Genomic DNA, 22,974 nt, shown 5'->3' with positions numbered 1-22,974 from the left:
ACCCGACGCATTCCCTCTGGAATGGTGGTTGAAGCATGAAGGGACATATGAATCTTTAGTGCATCTGACACGTAAATATCTTGTGACGCTGGTTACAACAGTGCCATGCAAATGCCTGATCTCACTTTCAGGTGACATTGTAAACAAGAGGTGGGCAGCAGTACCTCCTGCAAATGTAACCAAACTTGTTTGTCTGAGAGATTGGCTGAAGTAGGACCGAGTGGACTTGTAGGCTCTAAAGTTTTACATTGTTTTATTTTTGAATGCAGGTTTTTTTATACATAATTCTACATTTGTAAGTTCAACTTTCATGATAAAGAGAATGAACTACAGTACTTGTATTAGGTAAATTGAAAAATACTATTTCTTTTGTTTTTTACAGTGCAAATATTTGTAATAAAAATAATTATAAAGTGAGCACTGTACACTTTGTATTCTGTGTTGTAACTGAAATAGATATATTTGAAAATGTAGAAAAACACCCAAAAATATTTAAATAAATGGTATTCTATTATTGTTTAAAAGCGTGATTAATTGCGATTAATTTTTTTATTGAGAGATTAATCGCAATTAATTTTTGTAATTGTTTGACAGCCCTAATATCAATATCTATAATATATTTATATTTATATCTAAATCTATCATCCCTTGAGGAAAAACCCTTGCAGACTATACAGTACTGGTGTTTTCTTTTTGCTGTATCATTTTACCAGATCTATACCACATTACTAATGGCAGGATTTTGTACGTCAAACAGATCACAATCTGCACAGAAACTACGCAAAAACTCTCTTAGGTGCTCTCTCTCTGATTTCCAGCCCATTGAAATCTTTGGACCCTCCCATCCAGTCAACTAGGAAAGTGATATTTCTATGCACTTCTAGATGCTGGATTCTACTTTAGAGTGTGTCTATACTGCAGCTGGGAACGAGCTTCCCAGATTGGGTAGACAGACTCGTGCTAGCTTGACTTGAGCTAACACAATAAAAATAGCACTGTGGACATTGCAGCTCTGGCAGAGCCTTGGGCTAGCCACCTGAGCTTAGACCCAGGGGGTTGGGTGGGCTTCAGAGCCCAAGCTACTGCCTAAGCTGCAATGTCCACAATGCTATTGTTAGCATGCAAGCTCGAGCCCCACAAATCCAAGTCTATCTACCCATGCTGAGAGGCTTGCTCCCAGTTGCAATGTACATATACCTTTAGATGCTACAAGAACTGAAATTAGATATATGCTTTGAGCCACTTAAAAGTTGTCTAAGAGCATATGGAACAGTGGGGAGTTTTCCATTATAGTCCATCCTGCGTCAAAAATGTTGTGGATAAACAGTCCATTGGCTAGCAATAACTGAAGCTCTCTTCTTTGACTCCAAGGATGTCTCCTGTAGATTAAGAATGCAGCTCACCTGTTTAATTGGCATAACTATATTTTCTTTTCTAAAAACTGTCCAACTCTCCCCCGTAGGAATGTCTTCCCTCCAGAATTATTAGTTTTCATAGCTTTCTCCATAACAATTGTATCTACAGAGGGATACTAATCCGCTGCTGAGAAAAACTCTGAGACTGAGGCTTCTTTCTCCTTTGGGTCAAAGGCTGGAACTGAGAGATGTCATGAGACTAGGACAGAGGCCATGGCCATGAAGGATGATATATTTCATATAAGGACAATATATGGGAGAACCCGCATTTCTCCCAATTATCATTTGGCCTACTAAGTAGTCTCCAGGGAGAAGAGTTGGTCACCCAAATCTACAGAGCCATCTAAGGTTGGAGCTGTAACTACCTTTGCAGAACATGGGTAAAAAGTGGTGGAACAGCCATCCTTAGGAGAACCACCACACAACAAACATTGTATAGGCAGTTCTTATTCTCTTTCTGGCAAGGCCAAGGCTCCTTCCGTGATGAATACATTTTAATGATTGAGCAAATGGGTACTAATTTTCATCCTAAAAGTTCCCTTTTACTCATAGAATTATGTAGATTAGACCTGGATATGTCATCAAGTCCAGTTCCCTGCACTCAGACAGGACTAAGTATTATCTAGACATTCCCTGACAAGTGTTTGTCTAACCAAATCTTAAAACCTCCAATGACGGAGATTCCACAACCTCTCCAGGCAAATTGTTTCAGTGCTTAACTACCTTTACAGTTAGGACATTTTTCCTAATGTCTAAACTAAATCTCCCTTGTTACAATTTAAGCCCATTTCTTATTGCCCAGTCCTCAGTGGATAAGGATTATCACCCTCTGTATAACAACATTTTATGTACTTGACCACTGTTATGTTCCCCCCTCACTCAGTCTTCTCTTCTCTAGACTAAACAAATCCATTGTTTTCAATCTTTCCATGTTTTCTAGACCTTTAATCATTTTTGTTGCTCTTCTCTAGACTTTCCCCAATTTTGCTTTTCTCCAACTCCACCTGCTGGTAGGAGAATTTATAGTCCACCCAACTACCTGTGCTGACATAGAGGGACATTGGAGAAACTGTTCTGGAGTGTATGTAGCTCCTGTTAGTGTCACCAATGTACTGGCAACTGCAGAAATTATCAGAGACAGAAAAGGAAGGAAAGACACAGGAAATGGGGGACAGAGCTAGGGCTGGTTCAAAAAATAAAATATGTTTTTAAAAAAGTTATAGATATCACATATTCTCTCCATGAGGATTATAGTGGTGAACTATTTTGGCCTTTCAAACAGCCTATGGGATTCCATATTTCATATAAATTTGTTTCTCTCCACAGTAAGTACTTCGCACTGTGGGAAATTAGTTATGTACTTAAGGGTGAACATTGTCTAGAGGTAGCCTTGTTAGTCTAAATTGGATCAAGGAAAAGCTGCTCAACAAGGCAGATAGGACAGAGAATTTAGGTATTGGAGGTTTATGCCTTTAACTGTATGAAATATATTTTCACATCATGACAATTCAAAACTCTGTTAAACAATTTTTTTTCTTGAAACTTTGAATTCTTCTGAGGAAATCTTACGTTGAAATCAAGGTAATAGGCAACTTTTAAATATGACAGAGAGAAACCAAGAAACATGCCATTGGGAATGCGACATAGTAATTCGCCAATTCTGTTGTTTCTATTTCATATAACATCACACTGGGTTCCTTTAGGGATGGAAAACACTATGTCTACTGTTCTCTTGTCTGCTAAAGAGGGGATTTCTGTCTAGCTTCTGCCTGATGTCTTGAATAAATCAAAGTATATTATGGATATTTAATGCTAAACTTTAAGGATGCTTGTTAATGCCAATCAATTCACAAGCCTAGATCAAGCAATCCTCTACATATGTAAACTTATTGTATGCAATTCCTGGTGAGGCAGTTATCTGGAAAAGGGACTTATCAGAGATGGGGTTTGAAATGGTACAAGTGCATTCTGGAACGTTTGAATTATAAATGAACAATACATTGAAAGGCCATACTAGAAACAACAATAAATTTAAATATAAACATTAGGCAACAGAGCAATGGGCAAAACGACAGACAATCAAAATATAGTAATGACAAATTTTAAAAAAACCTATTAAAAAAAGAGGTCTAGAAGGGGAACTGGCAGTTTTGGAAGAGCTTTCTAGGGAATACATAGTTTGTGCCACTGCTCCTTTCCCAGTTGCAAAATAAGCGTAGATGTCAGAAATATTTTTAAAAGTGCTTTCTCCTTTTAAGTGAATTTATTCTAAATGAAGGTTAGTCAAACTACAATGGTCACCTTTTTTTCCAGCATTTGAAGACAGGGAGTAATTTAAAGGAGGGGGAATTGAAACTTTCTAGTTGACCAGTTTGCTGCTGATGGGTTATGCTGGGTATTCATTTAGTTTTATATTCAAGTAATATAAAGGGTGCTTAGAGCATACACACAGGAGTCCGCATTTGTATAAATTAAAAATAAAAAAGAAGAAATTATGGCATTTCCTTAGAACAATGAAATTATCAAAAATACCGTTATATTTAGTCAAATTTTGTTTAATGTTGTCTTACCTTAACATTTCTAATGGATTGGTCTCATGCACCTGATTGCCACACCTGGGGCAGTCATTGCTGTCTTCAAAGTGCTGAACAATACATGTCTTACAAACTGTAACGAAGAAAAAATTGCCATAATTAGATAAAAGTATACATTATTGCAGTGTAACTTTTAGATCAAGAAAATATTATTGCTTGCAATATGGCTTGCAATTAAAAAAAAACAGACTTATGCTGAATGCTTCTGGTAGCAGGGATAAGAGGGGTATTCTTTAACACAAGTGATTACAATACACCATTAACTTATCTGTTTCTTGTTCCCAAAAATTATGACTAGCTGTAACCTGCTGAGATATTACAACATTGAGCGAATACAGGTTAGGAGAGTATTGTTTATAAGTATGCAATTTTTTTTACTGTTTTATATTCCTCACAACATAGCACAGAGATTCAGAGAAAGTGCATGCAGGGGAGTCTCAGCAAAGCAGGAGCTAGTCATGACTTCAGAGGATCTGAAATGAAGGTAAGTTTGCAATCAGTTATGATACAGAATTCCTGCAAAAATCCCTGCAATATTGGTGACTGAAAAACTTGACATCTACTATTTTCTAAAAGGGTAAAAAGAAAATTATAAAAAATTGTTCCATGGGTTGAAATGAGCTATGTTTCCCTCCACATATATAGCCTTTAACAACAGTGATGGTAGAAGCACTGGTGAACATTCAGTACTTGAATCTTAAAATCAAAATCATCAGAGAAGCGTGGATATTGAATTAGGAATCAACAACATCAAAATAAGAGCCTACAAATTTATATTAACCCAAACACTACTATAGTTTTTAATCAAAAAGTATCAGATTGTGGTTGCTTCCAAATATGATTAATTACAGATTTTAGTATCATTAAGACAAAAAATTGAATATAATTTGGCAAGAAGTAATAGGTGTGCTATTATTAATTTGTTAAAATGTTCTGGATGCAAAGTAACTTTCTTCTGTTTATTATTTTTCACCTGAACTGAAATGTGAACTGCAAATACTTTAATAAATGGACGGAAAACTATTTTGTAATTTCTTCCAACAATTCTCCAAAGAACTAAGACCACTTCTGAAACAAAAACAGTGAACCGTAATAATATGGGGATCTTTGAGGGACTCCTGAAATCTTCAGAAAACAAACATTTTAATAATCTGGAAAGCCAGCCAAAGAGGTTCTAAAGTCTGCATTCATGTCTCTCTGAGCCTGGGGTATAGACTTTAAGGCCCACTGGCTGGCTCTCCTAATTATAGAGACTGATGGCTGGCTTCCCAAGGATGGATGGATCTAGCAGCTGGGCTGCACTGCGGGTCCCCCATAATCCTAATGAAATGAGGAGGATCTCTTGCCGACAAATCCAGCAACAGGGGCACACCTGCTGCACTCCAGGCTTGTGACACACAGGGTGCAGACGAGAAAGGAGATGCCATCAAGGAGGCACAGTACAACCCTCAGGACACAAATGAACTTTCATTATCTGGGATTGCATGGTATAAAGTATTAATATGGAATAGCAACAAACAGTAACCACAGAGACACTACACAGATCTCATTATAGCAATCAACAATAAAATATTTTAATACTTCTGACTGTTTAAATATTGAACTTGATTTTCATTTGTATGAAAATACATGAACACAAAACTATCTTACAGAGCAAAAATTATTCAAAGGACTTAACAAGAACAGAAGAACAAACTTGATATTCTGGTCTTGTTTGCTCTTATATGAACTTTTTTTTATACCTAGAACTCTTAAATATGAATACTTCACTACTGTCATTTTTAGTGTCATATGAATATATTTACAAACTATTACCTTAGAAAACACTATGCAATAAGTCATCAATACTCTAAACTTCAAATATAAAAGAGCTATAAAATCTACAGAAGAACATTAAAGCCCTGATCCAGCAAAGCACTTAAAGCCATGTTTCACTTTAAGCAGATAAGTAGTTGCAATGACTTCTTACAGATCTGCAATTAAGATCTTCATAATTTAGTTTTAAAAAAGTGACTGATAATTACCTCTGCATGCAACTCAGAATAAGCAAAAATCTTCTCATCCTCCAAAAAGGACAGATGTCAAGATGTCTTGCGTTGGTACTATAAGAACTCCCCCTCCACTACCCCCAGTTGAAGAAAAAAAAAAAAAAAAGGGCATAGTTTGACCAAAATTGAATGTTACCAGCCCAAAACACTTCATCATCATTAGAAAAAGGAAAACTGATTTGAAATAAATATTGATGTTAACTAGAATAACTTGTGCTCTTTATTATGTACAACTGTGCTGTCATTAGGGAGTTGTTTACCAGTAGCTATATATGACTTTTACATATCTGTCAGTAAATCAGAACTCAAAATGTGAATTCTAACACTCAAAAACTTTGTACGGACTTGTGATTCCTCTATAGGAGTAGGTCCAATCAATCAATATTTTCATCTGTCAGAGGCATGAGCTTATTCTATTATTCATAATATGGAAAACTCTGCACATTTTCCTGGGTCTATCACTTTGACATTTCTAGAATAGGGGGAAAAATCTCTGAGCAGGAATTTAAGTGATAACTATATTTATTTAACACCTTATAAAAACCTTCACACTTACAGTAGGAGATACACAAATATGGTACAATTTTAACTGTCTTGTTTTACAGTACAACACAAAGCGACAGCCAACACACTTGAGAAAAAAATAAACAAAATGTGAGATGGGTTTCAGAATTTTGAGACATATGCCATGCATGTCAGTGCAGCAAGAGAATTGTCAGATACACTTGATTTTTGGCTGCACCATGATACGTACGGCAAACCATTATACAAGTTTCACGACTCACTTACTACAGCTTAAAAGCACCAGTGTGACATACCTTTAATTCACTAACATACAAATCATGTCATACAGTGCGCTAATTTCCCTTTATATAGGATAATTGTTAATACTGATGGTCCACTTTCCACTTTTAAAACCCTTGCACTGAGCCAAACAGTTATGTATACATGTGTCAGTGCTGCTGCACCCACATCAACACTGAAGGAACACATATCATTGATACTGTATTTACAGAGACAAGGTTGGTGAGGTAATATCTTTTATTGGATTAACTTCTGTTGGAAAAAGAGACAAACTTTTGAACTTACAGAGAGCTCTTCTTCAGCTCTGCATAAGCTTGAAAGTTTGTCTCTTTCCACAACAGAAGCTGGTCCAATAAAAGATATTACCTCACCCCCACCCCACCCCCTTGTGTTTCTAGTATCCTGGGATCTCCAGCCCTGACTCATCTCTCCCTTACCCACAGCTAAGTAACAAGACAGGTGATATAAAGAAAAGCTTCTCTGTAGATCACCTACTTTATTAAACTAAACTTTTACCTCTTTATATACCAGCTTTAAAAATAACCTAATTTTTCGAACAATATCCTTGTTAGAGATTTTAAAATTATAATTAAAAAACACTTCACTTGTTCAAGGGCACAAATAAAGTTGACCATTAATCAGCCACTCCCTTACACACAATGTAGAATTCCATGAAAGGACCAACTATTCACCAAAATCTACTGCAGACTTGCACGCGCTTTATCACGCTTCTGAAAATTGCTTAGGCACTTACCTTCCACTTACACGTTCCATTAAGTGCCTATCTGCCTATTTAAGTACATGCTTACTGTCACAATTACAAGGAGCAGAGAGACTCAAACTGGAGTTCCCTCTATTTACAAATGGAGGGGTCCTGGTGGTAGGGTATCCTCCTTGAGGGACTCACCTTGTTCCAAAACTGGATGGGTTTACTGACCTTGAGGACACACTGCAAGTCACACATTTACTTAGGCTTTGGAGGAGGGAAGGGAAAAGGGACTGAGATTTGTTTGTGGAGGGTTGGGAAGTTCTGAAGGAATTCTGATGTGGGTACAGTCCTGTTAGGAGACGCTGGTAGTTTCAGCAGGGAGATTTGTTTTTGTAATTTATGTCAAAGACACGGATTGCTAGATAGATATGTTATTATTATGTAATATGCAACAAACAACAGTTTTGAAAATTCTGGCCCAGGTAATTTTTCTGTGTGGACTGGCATCCTTAAATCACGGTAAAGCTAGTATTCCCTCCTTCCTGAACTTCACTGAGTAGAAATTACATGCTCACATGAGGAGCATGATGCTCTTTGAGCCTGATCTGCAAGGACTATACTCTATGTGTAAGATATCCCAGAGAGCTCTTCCTGTCTCTATCATTCAGAAGGCACAGGATGGTTTAAAATTCCCAGCTGTTACTTATGACAGACATTGCACTAAGACCATTGTCCAGATACCTAAATATTACAAGTGGCAGAGCAGCCGCATCTACAACTTCTCTACCAAGAAAAGCTAATACAACACATCTGGTCTAAAGGGAGAGAAGCGAAGAGAGAATCCAGGCTGAGGAGATGCCATTCATCAATGTCTTCATCATGTGGGTCTGGCTTTATTAGCTAAATGATAGGTCGAGTCCCTGAAAAGTCACAGCACTAACACCATTAGTAGCCCGAGAGAATAGCATTTATGTTCGGGAAGCACCCTGTGTGATCCATTACAGCCTAAATGACTAGAATAGTATGATTTAGGCTTGAAGAACTCTGAAGGCTGATTGGGGTTAAAGAACTGGAAGTGAAAACAATCCACAGCCCCAGAAGTTTTGGAAGCCTTCCATTATCAGAAGAATATAGGTATTTTGGGCACACAGATCAGCAGGACATGCCTCACTGCAACAGATTCCTCCTGTGCTATATCTCCCAGAGTGCTCTTCTGCAAACGAAAGAATTCTCAGGAAAAGTAGTTCTTGGATACTCACCAGTCTGTTGTAGCAACTCAACTTTCCACAAAGGGAGTGGCTCCCACATGGGTGGCTATACATTGTAAAGCTGTAGTCAGTTCCATGTGCAGAAACTCAAAGGTGGTGGGGGGTGGGGTCTTGCAGATGTCTCAGCCACTCATTTTCAGTGCAGACAGAACATTTCTCACCAACTGGCAGAGCTTGGCTTAGTTCAGAGTCTTCCCTCCCCATAATTCAGTTCAACAGTTCTCATGTTATTAGAAATGTACATTGGATACACTATACTGTAATTTTAAGTATAGTATACTGCCAGAACCATAACAAATCCCTTTGAAATATTTGACTTCTCTCTTCCCCAATTAACTCTAAGGCCCAAAGTACTCCACACTGAGATTTTTCAATGATAATAGTGTATATCCAAACTGAGCAAGCTGAACATCCTGAAACACTTTATAATCTTTCATGCTATACATTTTTTTAAAAATGAGTGGTGATATCTGGAGGAAGCATTACTTGTGAAGGATGGATACCTTGCAAAGTACTACTTACAGGTATGGAGGCATTCAGTTACTGTGGTTGGCTTGATAAGATATCCTTTACAGATGTAACAGGTGATATGAGGATTGAAATCTTTCACCAAGTGCTTCCTCTGGGTAGCCATTCGTGGGGCAGGTGATGCTGGCTGAGCGCTTTAGGCCAGAGGGGTGAGTTTGACAGCTGGAGGTGATGTGGTTCACAGGAGCTGCTCTGTGCAACTGCACCTCTCCAGGCATTTGATGGACATTCCAGACCTCTCACGGAGACATCATTCATAACTCCTGCTCCTTTTCTGGGCTGGGTGTTTTCATACCTGCAAGGCATGTGAAAGGAGAAGCATAATAATGATGACGATGTCCCAGCAGACAAGTGTCACAGTCCTTGGCATGGGGCAATCCACAGCACCGACTCTGTACTAGGTGCTTTGCTGACAAGAATTAAGCCAGTGTCCCTGCCCCCACCCCCCGAGCATACTGCGAGGCTAGCAAAGTGACACTCAGGGCTGGGGGAGGAGGGTGGGGTGCAGGGGCTGCGCTCAGGCTGCCGGGACCCTGGGAGATGTTCAGTAAACCCTGGAGGAGCCTGGGAACGTCCCACTGAACCACACACAGTACGAACTCCTCCTCCTGTAGAGGCACAGCCCGTAAACAGGCCTCACAGTGGGTCCCGGCGGAGGGCGGCTCTCCCCGCTCTGGTCCCGTCCCCCGGCCTGAGGGGAAGGGGGGGGTCTCCCCGAGCGCTGGGCAGGCCGGGGCACCACGGCCCAGCCTCAGGGCTGTGGTGTGGCGCTCCCTCCCTCTTGGAAAACTCCTGTCCCTCCCCCCATGCACCTGCGGCGCCTCCTGCCCCGTGTCCGCCCCAGCCCCCCCCCCCGAGCGGTACCTCCGGCCGTCGACAGCCTCTGGCCGGCAGCCCCAGCCGCGCTGCCCAGCGAAAGAGAAAGGGAAACAGCGTGCGCCTCCCGCCCCTTCAAGCCCGTCCTCCTTCCCGCCGGGCTGCCGCGGCCGGTCCCAGCGCTGGGCCAGAGCGAGAGCAGGCGGGACAGGCGCGCAGGCGCTGCTCCCACGCCGAGCCCTCCTGCGCCACAGCCCAGGCGGCCTCTCGGGGCAGGGCGCGGCGTCTCCCCGCGGGCTCCGGGGATGCCGCTCCCAAGAGCCCCAGGCACCCGCCGCTGGAGCGGGGAGCTGGGGGGAACCTCTGGGGGAGTTAGGGACAGTGGGTAGTTTTGGAGGTGAGGTAGAGGGCAGCCGGGGCTGGAGAGGGCAGATGGCTGGGGAGAGGAGGGGAAGTGGGGCAGGAGAGGGCAGATGGCTGGGGAGAGGAGAGGACGTGGGGCAGGAGAGGGCAGATGGCTGGGAAGTTGCAATGGGGCTGGCAGATGGGTGTGGATGGAAAGGAGGGGTGGCCGGAGAGGGCAGATGGCTGGGGAGTTGCAGTGGGGCTAGGGAGGGTAGATGGCTGGGGAAAGGAGGGGAAGTGGGGCTAGGGAGGGCAGATGGCTGGGGAGAGGTGGGGTGGTAGCGGAACTGGAGAGGGTAGGTGGCTTGGAAGTTGCTATGTGGCTGGCAGATGGGTGTGGATGGAGAGGAGGGGTGGCTGGTAGAAGTGGGGCTGGAGAGGGCAGATGGCTGGGGAGTTTCAGGGGGGCTAGGGAGGGCAGATGGGTGTGGAGAAGAGGGGTGGCTGGAGGAGGTGGGGGTGAAGAGGCTCGATGGCTATGAAGCTGGGAGCAGCTTGTGTTGAGTAGCATTAGATGAGGAGAGCAGTAATTGGCACAAAATAGTCCGCCCCCGGTGACTTTTCTCTTTCTGTCACAGTTTTTATAAAAATCTCTCTCGGTACTTAAATCACACCTCTCAAGGTTTTTTTTTTTTTTTTTAAATAATACTGAATTTTGTTCTTATTATAGTTTGTATCTAAACAAATGAATTTTCAAAACTTTTATCCTTTCTATATAGCACTGGGCATTTAGGGAGAGAACACAGTTACTATCAGTAAAATACTGAAATAAATTAGGCTCAGATCCAGAAAATAATTACACAGACGCTTACCTTTAGTGGGACTACTCATGGATGTAAAATCAAGCATGAATGAAAGCATTCCCTATTGTCAGATGTTTACTGTCTTGCTCCCTGATTTATATAAATACAGGGTTGCTATCAAAGTTGTTGGGATGGAACTGGTGATGTATATTTAAAAAAACAAAATGATGCATGGTTGGGGGAGACACAAATTAGGTGAAAAGAACAGGAGTACTTGTGGCACCTTAGAGACTAACAAATTTATTAGAGCATAAGCTTTTGTGGACTACAGCCCACTTCTTCGGATGCATCCACGAAAGCTTATGCTCTAATAAATTTGTTAGTCTCTAAGGTGCCACAAGTACTCCTGTTCTTTTTACGGATACAGACTAACACAGCTGCTACTCTGAAACAAATTAGGTGGAATTTGGTAAAGATAAAAACAGAACAAAGTACTTCCCATGCTGTGATTTTGCTTTAGAATCTGTGACTGTGCCGTGCCATGTCTCCCACCTATAGCCTGTGACTTTCCACTTTACTTATGAAACAATTGCTTTGTCTAGGCCCAGTTCAGTCTCATCTTCCATATTTTAGTTATGCTGCAACAGTAGAAGGCTTTCCTAAGGCCCAATCCTGCCATCAAATCCAGATGGGTGGAACCTTTACACCTAAATGGAGTCCCATAACTTCAGTCTGAGTGCAGGATAGGTCAAGTATTGTTCAAATGAAATCTTACTTATAATTAAAGTTATGGTACAATGAAAGTATTGGACTTTTTTTTTTTAAGCATGAGGTTTTTAATTCATCAAAAGTTTTTTTTTTCAAACAAAGTTTTCATTTTTATGAGAAGACTTTACAATATAAATGAAAGTTTGCTGAACTATAATCAATTTTAACTTAGTAAAAAAACAAAAACAAAAAACAGCATGGATTAAGAACATAAGAATGCTCATACTGGGTCAGACCAAGGTCCATCTAGCCCAGTATCCTGTCTTCTGACAGTGGCCAATACCAGGTGTTTCAGAAGGAATGAACAGAACTGATGATCATCAAGTTATCCCCTATCACCCATTCCCAGCTTCTAGCAAACTATTGTTTAACAAAAGTTACATTTCGTTGGGTTTGGCCTTGTTTGTCATAATACACACTCTGGCAAGTTTTTCTAAGATTAGAAAATATCACCTTGTAAGAAGGAAAACATGCAACATAAGAATATATTTGTTAGATGACAAAATTGTTTAAAAGAAGTATAAGGAAACAGTGAAATAAAGTCCCAAGTACTTTCAAAAGTTTCAGTTAATAAAACATTGCAAGTTAATGAAAAAACATTGTTTCCCATAATTTAAACAACTTTTACCACGAAGTATGTAAAAAGGAGGATTTTAAGACACGGTTTTCTAAAGTTGTTCCTTCTTTACGCACAGCAGACAGGCATTGACTCAGATTAGGAAAATGTGGGGGAGGAAGGAAGAGGAAATCAGTAATTTTTACAAACTACAATATAATTAAAGTCAAGTAACAGTTTTGAAACATAATTAAAACCAAAATTATTAAAGATACAGGGAAGTTCAGATATTTGAAATTGAAAGCTGAAAAGAGTGTGGATGTCTGAATGGAGTATTTTTTAAAAAAAATAACATTGAATTGTTACACTTTAAAATCATAATGATCTTTAACAAACATTTCTATAATACTAAATATAAGTCCTTTTTCATATCAATCAGTCTTTTATTTGGCAAATTGAATATTTCCATTTGTGATTAAGTTTTGCCAATTGTTAGAAGTTGATTTTTTTCAGAATCATCATTTGGGTGGCCCTACTGAACATGAAATAAAGTCTATAAGCATCAGAGTGCAATGTTAAACCCCTTTGGGTGTAAAATAAGCAGCTGCTGCTATTCTCTTGGCCATTTCAAAATGATTGAGGCTGGGAGGATTGCTTTAAAAGAAATTCTGTCTGGATCCTAATTTTGGGGACTTCAAAACTTATTTGGTTTATAAAATCTCTTGCTTTGGTGCGGGAATTCTGCACCAAAAATTAAAAATTCTGCGCACATTTTAAAATTCTGCAAATTTTGTCAAAATAACACTGCATAATCATGCCCATTTCAATTAATTTGGAAGTTTATTTCAATATATCTATCAGCAAGTACGTCTGTAACGGTACAGACACACACAAAAAATTCCCCCAGGAGTAGAGAGTTAAACCCCTTTGACAACCCAGTTCCTGTTTCTCTGCCTCCTTCTCCTCCTCCTTCCCCCGAGCCCAGCAGGGAGCCAGACACCCACAACCCCTCCCCCCCAGCCCAGATATCCACACCCCTTTCCCCCCACAGCCCAGCTGCAGGGCCCCCCTGGCCAGACACCCACACACACACCCAGAGCTCAGCCATGCCCCTCCTTGCCCAGATACTCTCACTCCCTACCCACCAAAGCCCAGCCATGCCCCCCAACCCAGACACTTACCCCCTACCCCTCAGAGCCCAGGAAGGGAGAAACAGCCTGATTCCGGGTTCCAGGCTTGCATGGAGTTTCCTGCATGCTGTCTCCTTCCTTCAGGGCGTGCTGGGAACTGCCGCCGCTGAGAACCCTCTAGCTCCCTCCCCCTCCCCCAGTAGTGTCTTCTATGTGCAACCTGGGCTCTGCTGGGTCCAGTGGCCCCTAGTGGTGGCCAACAGCACTGCAGCGAGTTTCTGTGGGGGAAAGGAAATTCTGTGTACACAACATTAATTTCTGCAAAATTCTGCATTGTGCAGTGGCACAGAATTTCCCCAGGAGTATTGCTTGTTAAAAGGTCTTTTCTAAGTATATTTGTTTATCCACCAGACTCAGTTTCAAATAGTAATTGATGCACAACATTACATTAAAGCATAGCTATAAGGTGGAATGATATTGTTGTAATGATGTCTAGCTCAAACCATATTTTAGAGCCCCACACAGACATGACTGGTTTAGACACTAATGAAATTCAATAAGGACAAATGCAAAGTACGCCACTTAGAAAGGAAGAATCAATTCCACACATACAAAATGAGAAATTACTGCCTAGGAAGGAGTACTGCAGAAAAGGAGCTGGGGATCATAGTGGATCACAAACTAAATATGTAATGTAACACTGTTGTAAAAAAAAAAAAAAAAGCAAACAGCATCCTGGGATGTATTAGCAGGAGTGTTGCAAGACATGAGAAGTAATTCTTCTGCTCTACCCTGCGTTGATAAGGCATCAACTGAAGTATTGTGTCCAGTTCTGGGCATCACATTTTAGGAAAAATGCACCACATTTTAGGAAAAATGTGGACAAATTGGAGAAAGTCCAGAGGAGAGCAACAAAAAATGGTTAAAGGTCTAGAAAACATGGCTTATGAAGAAAGACTGAAAAAAACGGGGTTTGTTTCATCTGGAGAAGAAAAGACTAAGGGGGGACATGATACCAGTTTTCAAGTACATAAAAGGTTGTTAAAGAGAAAAATTGTTCTTGTTCATCTGAGGACAGGATGAGAAGCAATGGGCTTAAATTACTGCAAAGGAGGTTTAGGTTGGACATTAGGAAAAACTTCCTGTCAGGGAAGTTAAACGCTGGAATAAACTGCCTATAGACGTTGTGGAATCTCCATCATTGGAGGTTTTTAAGTGCAGGTTAGACAAACACATGTCAGGGATGGTCTTTAATACTTAGTCCTGCCTTGACTACAGGGGACTGGACTAGAAGACCTCTCAAGATCCCTTCCAGTCCTACACTTCTATGACTCTATGATTCATAAGCCAAGTTTTTTAAAATCCCATTTTATAAGGAATATCGATCAGTATTTAATATTTTGGTGTTGAGTGATTATTTTTGCATTATAAGAAAAATAGCATAATCAAGAATAATAAATTACATTAGTGCTTTTAAATATATATCATATATTCAGGGCATCAAGTACAAAGGAGATAACTACATCCCTTGAATGCTAATGAGGAAACTAAAACGGCCCAAACATTTTCATATTCTTTAAACACCTGATTTTGCTTCTGATTGGCTTGCTCTTTTTTCCATAGATGGTAGAAACAAGTTTGTCTTGTAATGTATTATGGTTTTAGCTAGATACTGCCATTACTACTATGGAAAGCAGTCTAATGTGTGGAAAATATAGAATGTATCCTAAAAAGTTTTAAAGGTTTGGGGTAATTTGTTGCATTCCCTATTAAACTGTTGTAGTACTCTGACATATCTGATGTACAGTAATTCCTTGCATTCTATAGAAAATAAATATCTTTTTAATGGAGTGGCCAGGTCATAAATAAAAGAGGAGTGAATAACGCAACATGTGAATTACAACTGCTCCATTAATTTTGCTCATTAATGAAGCTGTAACACTTTCAAGAACCGACATCAAATATTGACAACATTTAAGTTTTTTGCTGTATGTCAGGAAACAGAAAATAAGCATTGGATCAATAGTCAAGCTGACACTAGCATTTTACAATCAAACTAAGACCCTGATCCTCCAAGCAGATCCAGTAGGTAGGCTCTGAGACACCTATAGAGCCCTACTGGCTTCAGTAGCATAAGCATCTATCCATGCAGCTCTAGTTGCAGGATTGAAGCCCCAGTTTTTCTGATTATCACTTTGAGCTACAGTTTAACCATTAATTGGTCAACAGCTAATGTGTTCTGTTTCCCCCCTTACATAATATCCATTGTAATCAAGCACTCAGTTATCCCAAGAGAGATTTGGATTTACTGGGTAGGCAGAAAAGATCCTGGGACACATCTGGATTGGGAAAATTGTTTCCCATCTAAAGAACTACGTTTGGAAAACTGTGTTTTGTCTGAGCAGTCAGAATCCTGTTTAAGAGGTGTTACTATACTTACTTCCATCAGAAATAGAACCGAATAGGAAGTAATAATTAGGAAATTATCATTGCTCTGTGGTGACAGTACTAACTTTAAAACAAATATTCAAGATTTAAAAATTACTGCATCTTTTCACAGATGAAAATTAAAATATGCTAAATATAACCTTGTCTAGCACTTACTTTACTTTTGTTTCTGATGCTAGGTTCCCGAATTATGGTTACAATATTTTTCCCTAAATATAAGTAAACGAACAGCTTTTGTTGTCATTATCTTGGGATCATACATTGTCATTTTCTTTACTTTCCAAGGGAATGGTTACATTAACTACTATGTAAAAATTTTTATTTTATTCAAATTTATACTATCGAAGACTTTATCTTTCACTTGGGACTTTTCTATCTCTGACTTGATGGAAAAGTGTGGGAATAGACCTAGTATTTCCTTCTCCCTCATATTCCTGAGAAAGGGTCACCAAAAGGGCTTTGGTATGGGAATCCTTTCACATCACCTTTGAGCTCTATACAAGGTGCCTATCTGTTGGCAAGTACTAGCAGTTACTTACCTCAGTTCATTAGAGGGTGGAATTTCTCTCACATGCTCACTCTTATTTTGTATGCTATGAATGCATAGTGAAATCTAAGGTGCTAGCCTGAATATGGTGATACCTTTGGCAAATAAATGTTTTTGAGAGGAGGGCGAGATTTTATCATAAAAAGGACTCCTATTCATTTTCATTAGTCAAAAACATACTCTTTATACATTTATATGGCACTCTGGCAGTTATCCTATTTGAATTATAGGATACAAATACCTGAATTATTTGCAGTCAAAGGAGGGCACTATTCAGGCCTTGAAGCATGGATATTAAAGTGTACATATGGATCCAAATAAAATTACTACTATCAGACTTGTCTGAAACATTCAGATCAGAAATGGAAAATACCCTATTAGATCATTAACCCATCCCCTCCCAAAGTAGGATTGTTTCTACATTCTATGTAAGTGTTATCTTGAAGCAATAGTGGGATGTATACCATCCTCTGCAAAGAGGAGATAGGATGAATCAGCTGAGCAGTGTTATGTCAGCAGAGGGCAGTGTGAGGAATCCCTTGAGGGTGAATTTGCTTCTATTCTTTCCCTCCTACTCAGAAGATGCTCCAGAGTGACTGGAAGGGCAGTTGGTGAGGAGTGGGTCACAGAGGTAGGATGTCTGGGGGTCCTGAGGACAGTGGTGTGGGAGGCAAGTAGTGGAGTGTACATTGGGAGACACCAGCTGTTAGAGCCATAGGCTCAGCTTTTTCAAGGTATGTAGTGTTGCTGCACTCAATTTCAAAGGGAATTTAGATACTTAGAAGTCCTTTTGAAATGGAGATGTAGGCTCCTATATTAGTTTGGCATTGCAACACTGAGCACAGTGATGCTTAGATACTTAAAAATCTAGGGCAGGGGTGGGCAAACTTGTTGGCCCGAGGGCCACATCTGGGAATAGAAATTGTATGGCAGGCCATGAATGCTCACAAAATTGGGGTTGGGGTGCGAGAGGGGGTGAGGGCTCTGGCTGGGGGTGCGGGCTCTGGGGTGGGGCTGGGGATGAGGAGTTTGCGGTGCAGGAGGGTGCTCCGGGCTGGGACTAAGGGTTTTGGAGGGCAGGAGGGGAATCAGGGCTGGGGCAGATGGTTGGGGCACGGGGGGAAGCTCAAGGATGTAGGCTCAGGGTGGCGCTTACCTTAAGCAGTTCCCAGAAGCAGCAGCATGCCCTTCTCCCACTCCTACACAGAGGTGCGGCCAGGCGGTCTGCATGCTGCCCTGTCAACAGGTACCGCCCCCACAGCTCCCATTGGCCACATACACGGAGAGCCCTGGCTGCCCCTATATGTAGGAGCCGGAGGGGAGCCATGCTGCAGCTTCCGGGAGCTGCGTGGAGCAGCTCCCGACCCTGCTCTCCAGCTGGAGCACCAGAGGGGGGCCATGCCACTGCTTCTGGAAGCTGTGTGGAGCAGCCTCTGACCCTTCTTCCCGGCTGGAGCGGGTCAAGCCCCAGACCCCGTTCCCCAGCAGGAGCTCGAGGGCTGGATTAAAATGGCTGGCTGGCCGAATCTGGCCCATGGGCCGTAGTTGCCCACCCCAGATCTAGGGCATAGTGCCTAATGCTTGGAGTACCTGGAGCACTGGGTCTGTGTTTGCAGCAGCCTAGTGTGTTTGGCTCAGCAAGACAGAGTACTGAAGTCCCAAGCTGGCAGGGAAAATGGGCTCAGAGGTAGTCTCAGCACATCAGGTGGCAGTCCCAAGAGGGTCTCTGCGACCGAACCTGTCACACTTGTATTTTAGCACCCCTGGCCGTCACTATCTCCCCACACACCCTCCATCACCCAACCCCTGCTGCCTCCCCGGGCTCCTCACAAACCCCCATCATCCCGAGTCCCTGCTGCTTCTCCCTCCCCTTTATCCTGAATTCCCTTCCACAGACTCATACCCTAGAATCCTTGCCTCTTGACCATATGGCCCACCCATAAGGCCAGACCTGTTAACACATGTTGTAAGAAGCCACTTAAAATGAAGTGGTAAATTTAACACCTTTGCAGTTGTAGGACAAAGGAGGGTTAGTAGGTCACAAACTGTTGTAATGAGCCACAAAACCAGCGTCTCTGTTGAGACCATGCATGTCTAGCAAACATGTCCCCATGTTTGTCTTCTGAAGGTTTCCTTTGAGGACAATGACTAATAGGTCAGATAACACTGATCTACAGCCACAATGCTTCTGAAATAAATATAGTCAAACTTTACTAATTCTGGGTCACTGAGAACGAAAATGATGCTTAAAATTGTTGATTGGCTCTAGTTTTCAAGATATGCTATTGGGTCAGTATATACGACCCTTGACTTGGGAATGGCGGAGGATAAGTGAGTTATAAAGGGAAGGGATCTCAATTTAAACCAGAAATGACTAAAATACATCTTTGATTGGATCTATGAATAAATCTATGACTGGGTTTGGACAGTACTTGCTTTCTAGGCAAAACAATGAATGATGTAATCTGAAGCTGGTATTGCGTCATACACAATATGAATTGCATCATGTTATTCCTAGAAGTCATGGATGATGCAATCATAACGAAGCTTACATCACTCTGCTGAACAAATTGCCCTATATCAGCTCTAGAAATCATACAGTGTCGTGCTCTCTTATTTGTCAGTGTTTGATTTTTCAAAGGGACATTTCTGTTTAGCCAAAGTGAGCAGAGATGCCTCGTACTTGTGTGAACAGTGCAGATAACTTCTGCTATGTTTGTGGTGAAGTGATTTTTGCATCACAAAAGCGCAGTATAACCACTATGGTTAAGAAAGCTTATCACCTTTATTTTGGCTGCAAAATTGGAGATCAGGACAAGAGGTGGGCCCCACACATATGCTACAACATATTTGTGCAACAAATCTTCGCCAGTGGTTGAGCAGGAAAAGGAAATCTATGCCTTTTGCAGTGCCAATGATTTGGAGAGAGCCAACAGATCATACCAGCAATTGTTACTTCTGCATGGTGCCTCCAGTTGGGAAAGGTGTGTCAAAGAAGAAAAAAAGTGGACTGTGCATTATCCAAACATTCCATCAGCTCTACGCCCAGTACCCCACGGAGAAGGACTGCCGGTTCCTGATGCACCAGAATCATTCTCACTTGAGTCAGACGAGGAAGAGGATGAAACTTCTGGTCCTGAACCATCAATGTCACAGGACCCACATTTTCTCCCATCCTCCTCCTCTGAACCACACCTCATAACACAAGGTGAACTGAATGACCTTGTCAGGGATTTGGAACTACCCAAGAGTAAGGCAGAGCTGTTGGGCTCCAGACTACAGCAGTGGAATCTCCCGGCAAGTGATGTTAGGGTTTCCATGTTCCGTGACCGTCAAAAGGATCTTGTCCCATTCTTCTTCATGGAAGGTGATCTTGTAGCCTGCAACAACATCGATGGTGCGATGGCAGCCCTCAACATTGTTCACGATCCAGATGAGTGGAGACTGTTCATTGATTCATCGAAGACGAGTCTTAAAGCTGTTTTACTGCATAATGGCAATGTTTTGCCATCAATTCCAGTTGGTCATGCAGTCCATATGAAGGAAACCTATGACAACATGAAACAACTTTTGAGGTGCATAAACTATGACCAACATCAGTGGCAGCTTTGCAGTGATTTGAACGTTATTGCTCTCTTGCTTGGTCTGCACACTGGATACACAAAGTACTGCTGTTTTCTCTGCAAATGAGATAGTCGTGCAAGAGATTCCCACTACATCAAGAAAGATTGGCCACTCCGACAGTCATTGGAGCCTGAGAGGAAAAGTGTTCAGCATCCACCACTTGTTGAATCAAGGAAGATTTTGTTACCACCCTTACACATCAAGCTGGGTCTGATGAAGAACTTTGTCAAGGCCATTGACAAAACACAAGCAGCTTTCAAGTACCTCCATGGAAAATTTCCAAGGTTAAGTGAAGCTAAGATAAAGGAAGGTGTCTTTGTTGGTCCTCAGATTCGTGAACTTCTTCGAGATGATGCATTTGACCATGCACTGCGTGGCAAGGAAAAGACGGCATGGAAAGCCTTCCAGTTAGTGGCAATACATTTTCTCGGAAACAACAAGGCAGACAATTACAGGTTGTTGGTGGAAAACCTCCTCAAGGCATACAAAAGTATGCCTTGAGTGCAACATGTCACACTAAAGATACATTTTTTGCATTCTCATCTAGATTTTTTCCCACCGAACTGCGGAGCAGTGAGTGACGAGCACGGCGAGCGATTTCACCAGGACGTTGCAACAATGGAGAAATGCTATCAGGGCAAATGGAGCCCATCAATGCTTGCAGACTATTGCTGGACAGTGACAAGAGATGCTCCATTTAATGAATACAAGAGACAAGCCAAGAAGCGTCGAGTAGACACTGAATAGGACTAAGCTATGTACATAATAGTTTTTTGCCTTTTGTTTCATAATAAATGTTATTTATATAACCCTTTTGCTGATTTTTAAAGTGTTACATAAACAGGACAGGTGAAATATTATCATGTAAAGCAACCATAAACACATGAAAAGACCTAGGTTTACAATTTATGATTAAAACTCTACTATCTACACAATATACATAGACATAAAATGTAAAAACTTAAATATCTTAGAAACAGTAGCCAATCAATTGTTTTAATTGTCATATTTGAATTCAGCACATCAAAATACATAATAAATAGCACATTTTATCTCTGAAGCAGACGACTTCTCAAAAATTGTAGACCAGTGTAATGAGTGATCATACTATGAAAAGTGTTCGCCTGTGGGTAATAGGGTGATTTTGTCTTTTACCGTTTTTCTGAGAGAGTTCATTTGAGAGCGGGTTTCACGTACATGGTTGTTGTGTGGGCATATGATGCATTGGATGAGGTACACCACATGTTGTGATAGGCCCATGGATCTTAAAAGGTATGTTGTGGGAGGGGTATTGATCATTGTAGCAAGAGAATTAAGTGTCCAACTCCCACTGACTTTCAATAGGAGTTGGTCTTCCAACTCTCAGAAATCTAAAATGTGTGTGTGTATTAAATCAGACTAAAACCTACATTTAATCATATAACATTGGAGAGTCTTCAATTTATTTGCACTGTGTGAGAAGACTCTCATTCATGGGAATGTCCTTTCATCTGCGTATTAAAACAGTAGACTTCATTGCCCAAAGTTTAAGTCTAATATAGATATTTCTGAACTTACTGAAATAGATAATGTGTTCCCTGGTTGAACAGAGAGAAAAGAAGGGGAAGATCAAGATATTCTGACCCTAGCTTGATGTTCGTGTGTCACCCCTTTGATTAACAATTTGGCAGAGATATTGAGTAAAATTCTGTACAAACTTATACCTTGTGTGAGCCCACTGAAATCCATGGGATCACATGGAATAAAAGTCATAGCAGAACTTGGCCCATTGAGAGTTAGAAAAAACATTCTCTCCATATTTGTCTAAGACTCTTGGCTGAAATGTGAAGGCCTTTAAATGCTCTGGACTCTTAACAGTTATTATTAACAAAATGTGAGTTATTCTGAATAACATTTTACTGGAAGCATATCTTGAAACATATTAATGATTTTATTCAATATCTTAATGGAATAAAACTAAGCAATATTGATGTTTTTAATTGATTTCCTATCTGAATAACACAGTTAGAGGAGGAGGCAGACTCAGGATTCTAGCCAGAAAACTATTCTCAAGTGAGCAATCACTCACAGCCCATAACTTGGCACGGTATGCCAGTTGGGAAGTCACTTTGGCCTAAAAACTGACAGGCCTGGTTTTTGGCTTTAACCCTGTATCTGTAATAGAATCATAAAATTCCATCTAAAGATTTCATACTATCAACTATCATAATATCAACTTTATTATCATCTGTGTGAATTTTCCAAGAATTGGATTTAGAAAACCATATTTTCAAGTATAATAACTAGTGTTTTTAATTTTATTTTATGGTCACAGAACTAAGAAACTCAAACTCTTAGGGCAAGTCTACACTATCAATTTAGTCAATCTAACTTATGTCGCTCAGGGGTGTGAAAAAGCTCCCTGCTCCCCGAGCGATGCAAGTTTCACGCTGTCCACACTGGTGCTATGTTGGCCTGAGATGCTCTCCGGCCAACATACCTCATGCTTCTTGCCAAGGTGGCGTAATTATACTGACGGAAGAATGCTCTCCCCTCGGCATAGCGCGTCTTCACCAGATGCGCTACAACAGC

At 41.0% G+C, this 22,974-nt stretch overlaps 1 protein-coding gene across 4 annotated transcripts in view; it reads right to left on the bottom strand.

Annotated features, from left to right (window-relative positions):
• PCGF5 (polycomb group ring finger 5) overlaps positions 1-22,974 on the bottom strand; it is a 97,665-nt gene that overhangs the window by 38,456 nt on the left and 36,235 nt on the right. For all 4 annotated transcript variants that reach the window (XM_034776367.1, XM_034776366.1, XM_034776370.1 and 1 more), the window contains exons 3-4: positions 9,361-9,661; positions 3,986-4,082 (exon numbers count right to left, since the gene is read on the bottom strand). In XM_034776367.1, coding sequence (XP_034632258.1) covers positions 3,986-4,082; positions 9,361-9,472 — 209 coding nt within the window. In that variant the 5' untranslated portion in view covers positions 9,473-9,661. The remainder of the gene's footprint in view (positions 1-3,985; positions 4,083-9,360; positions 9,662-22,974) is intronic.

The sequence above is a fragment of the Trachemys scripta genome, chromosome 7, assembly GCF_013100865.1.
Source record: "Trachemys scripta elegans isolate TJP31775 chromosome 7, CAS_Tse_1.0, whole genome shotgun sequence".
Lineage (NCBI taxonomy): Eukaryota > Metazoa > Chordata > Testudines > Emydidae > Trachemys > Trachemys scripta.
This window is presented reverse-complemented; position numbering and strand designations above follow the sequence as displayed.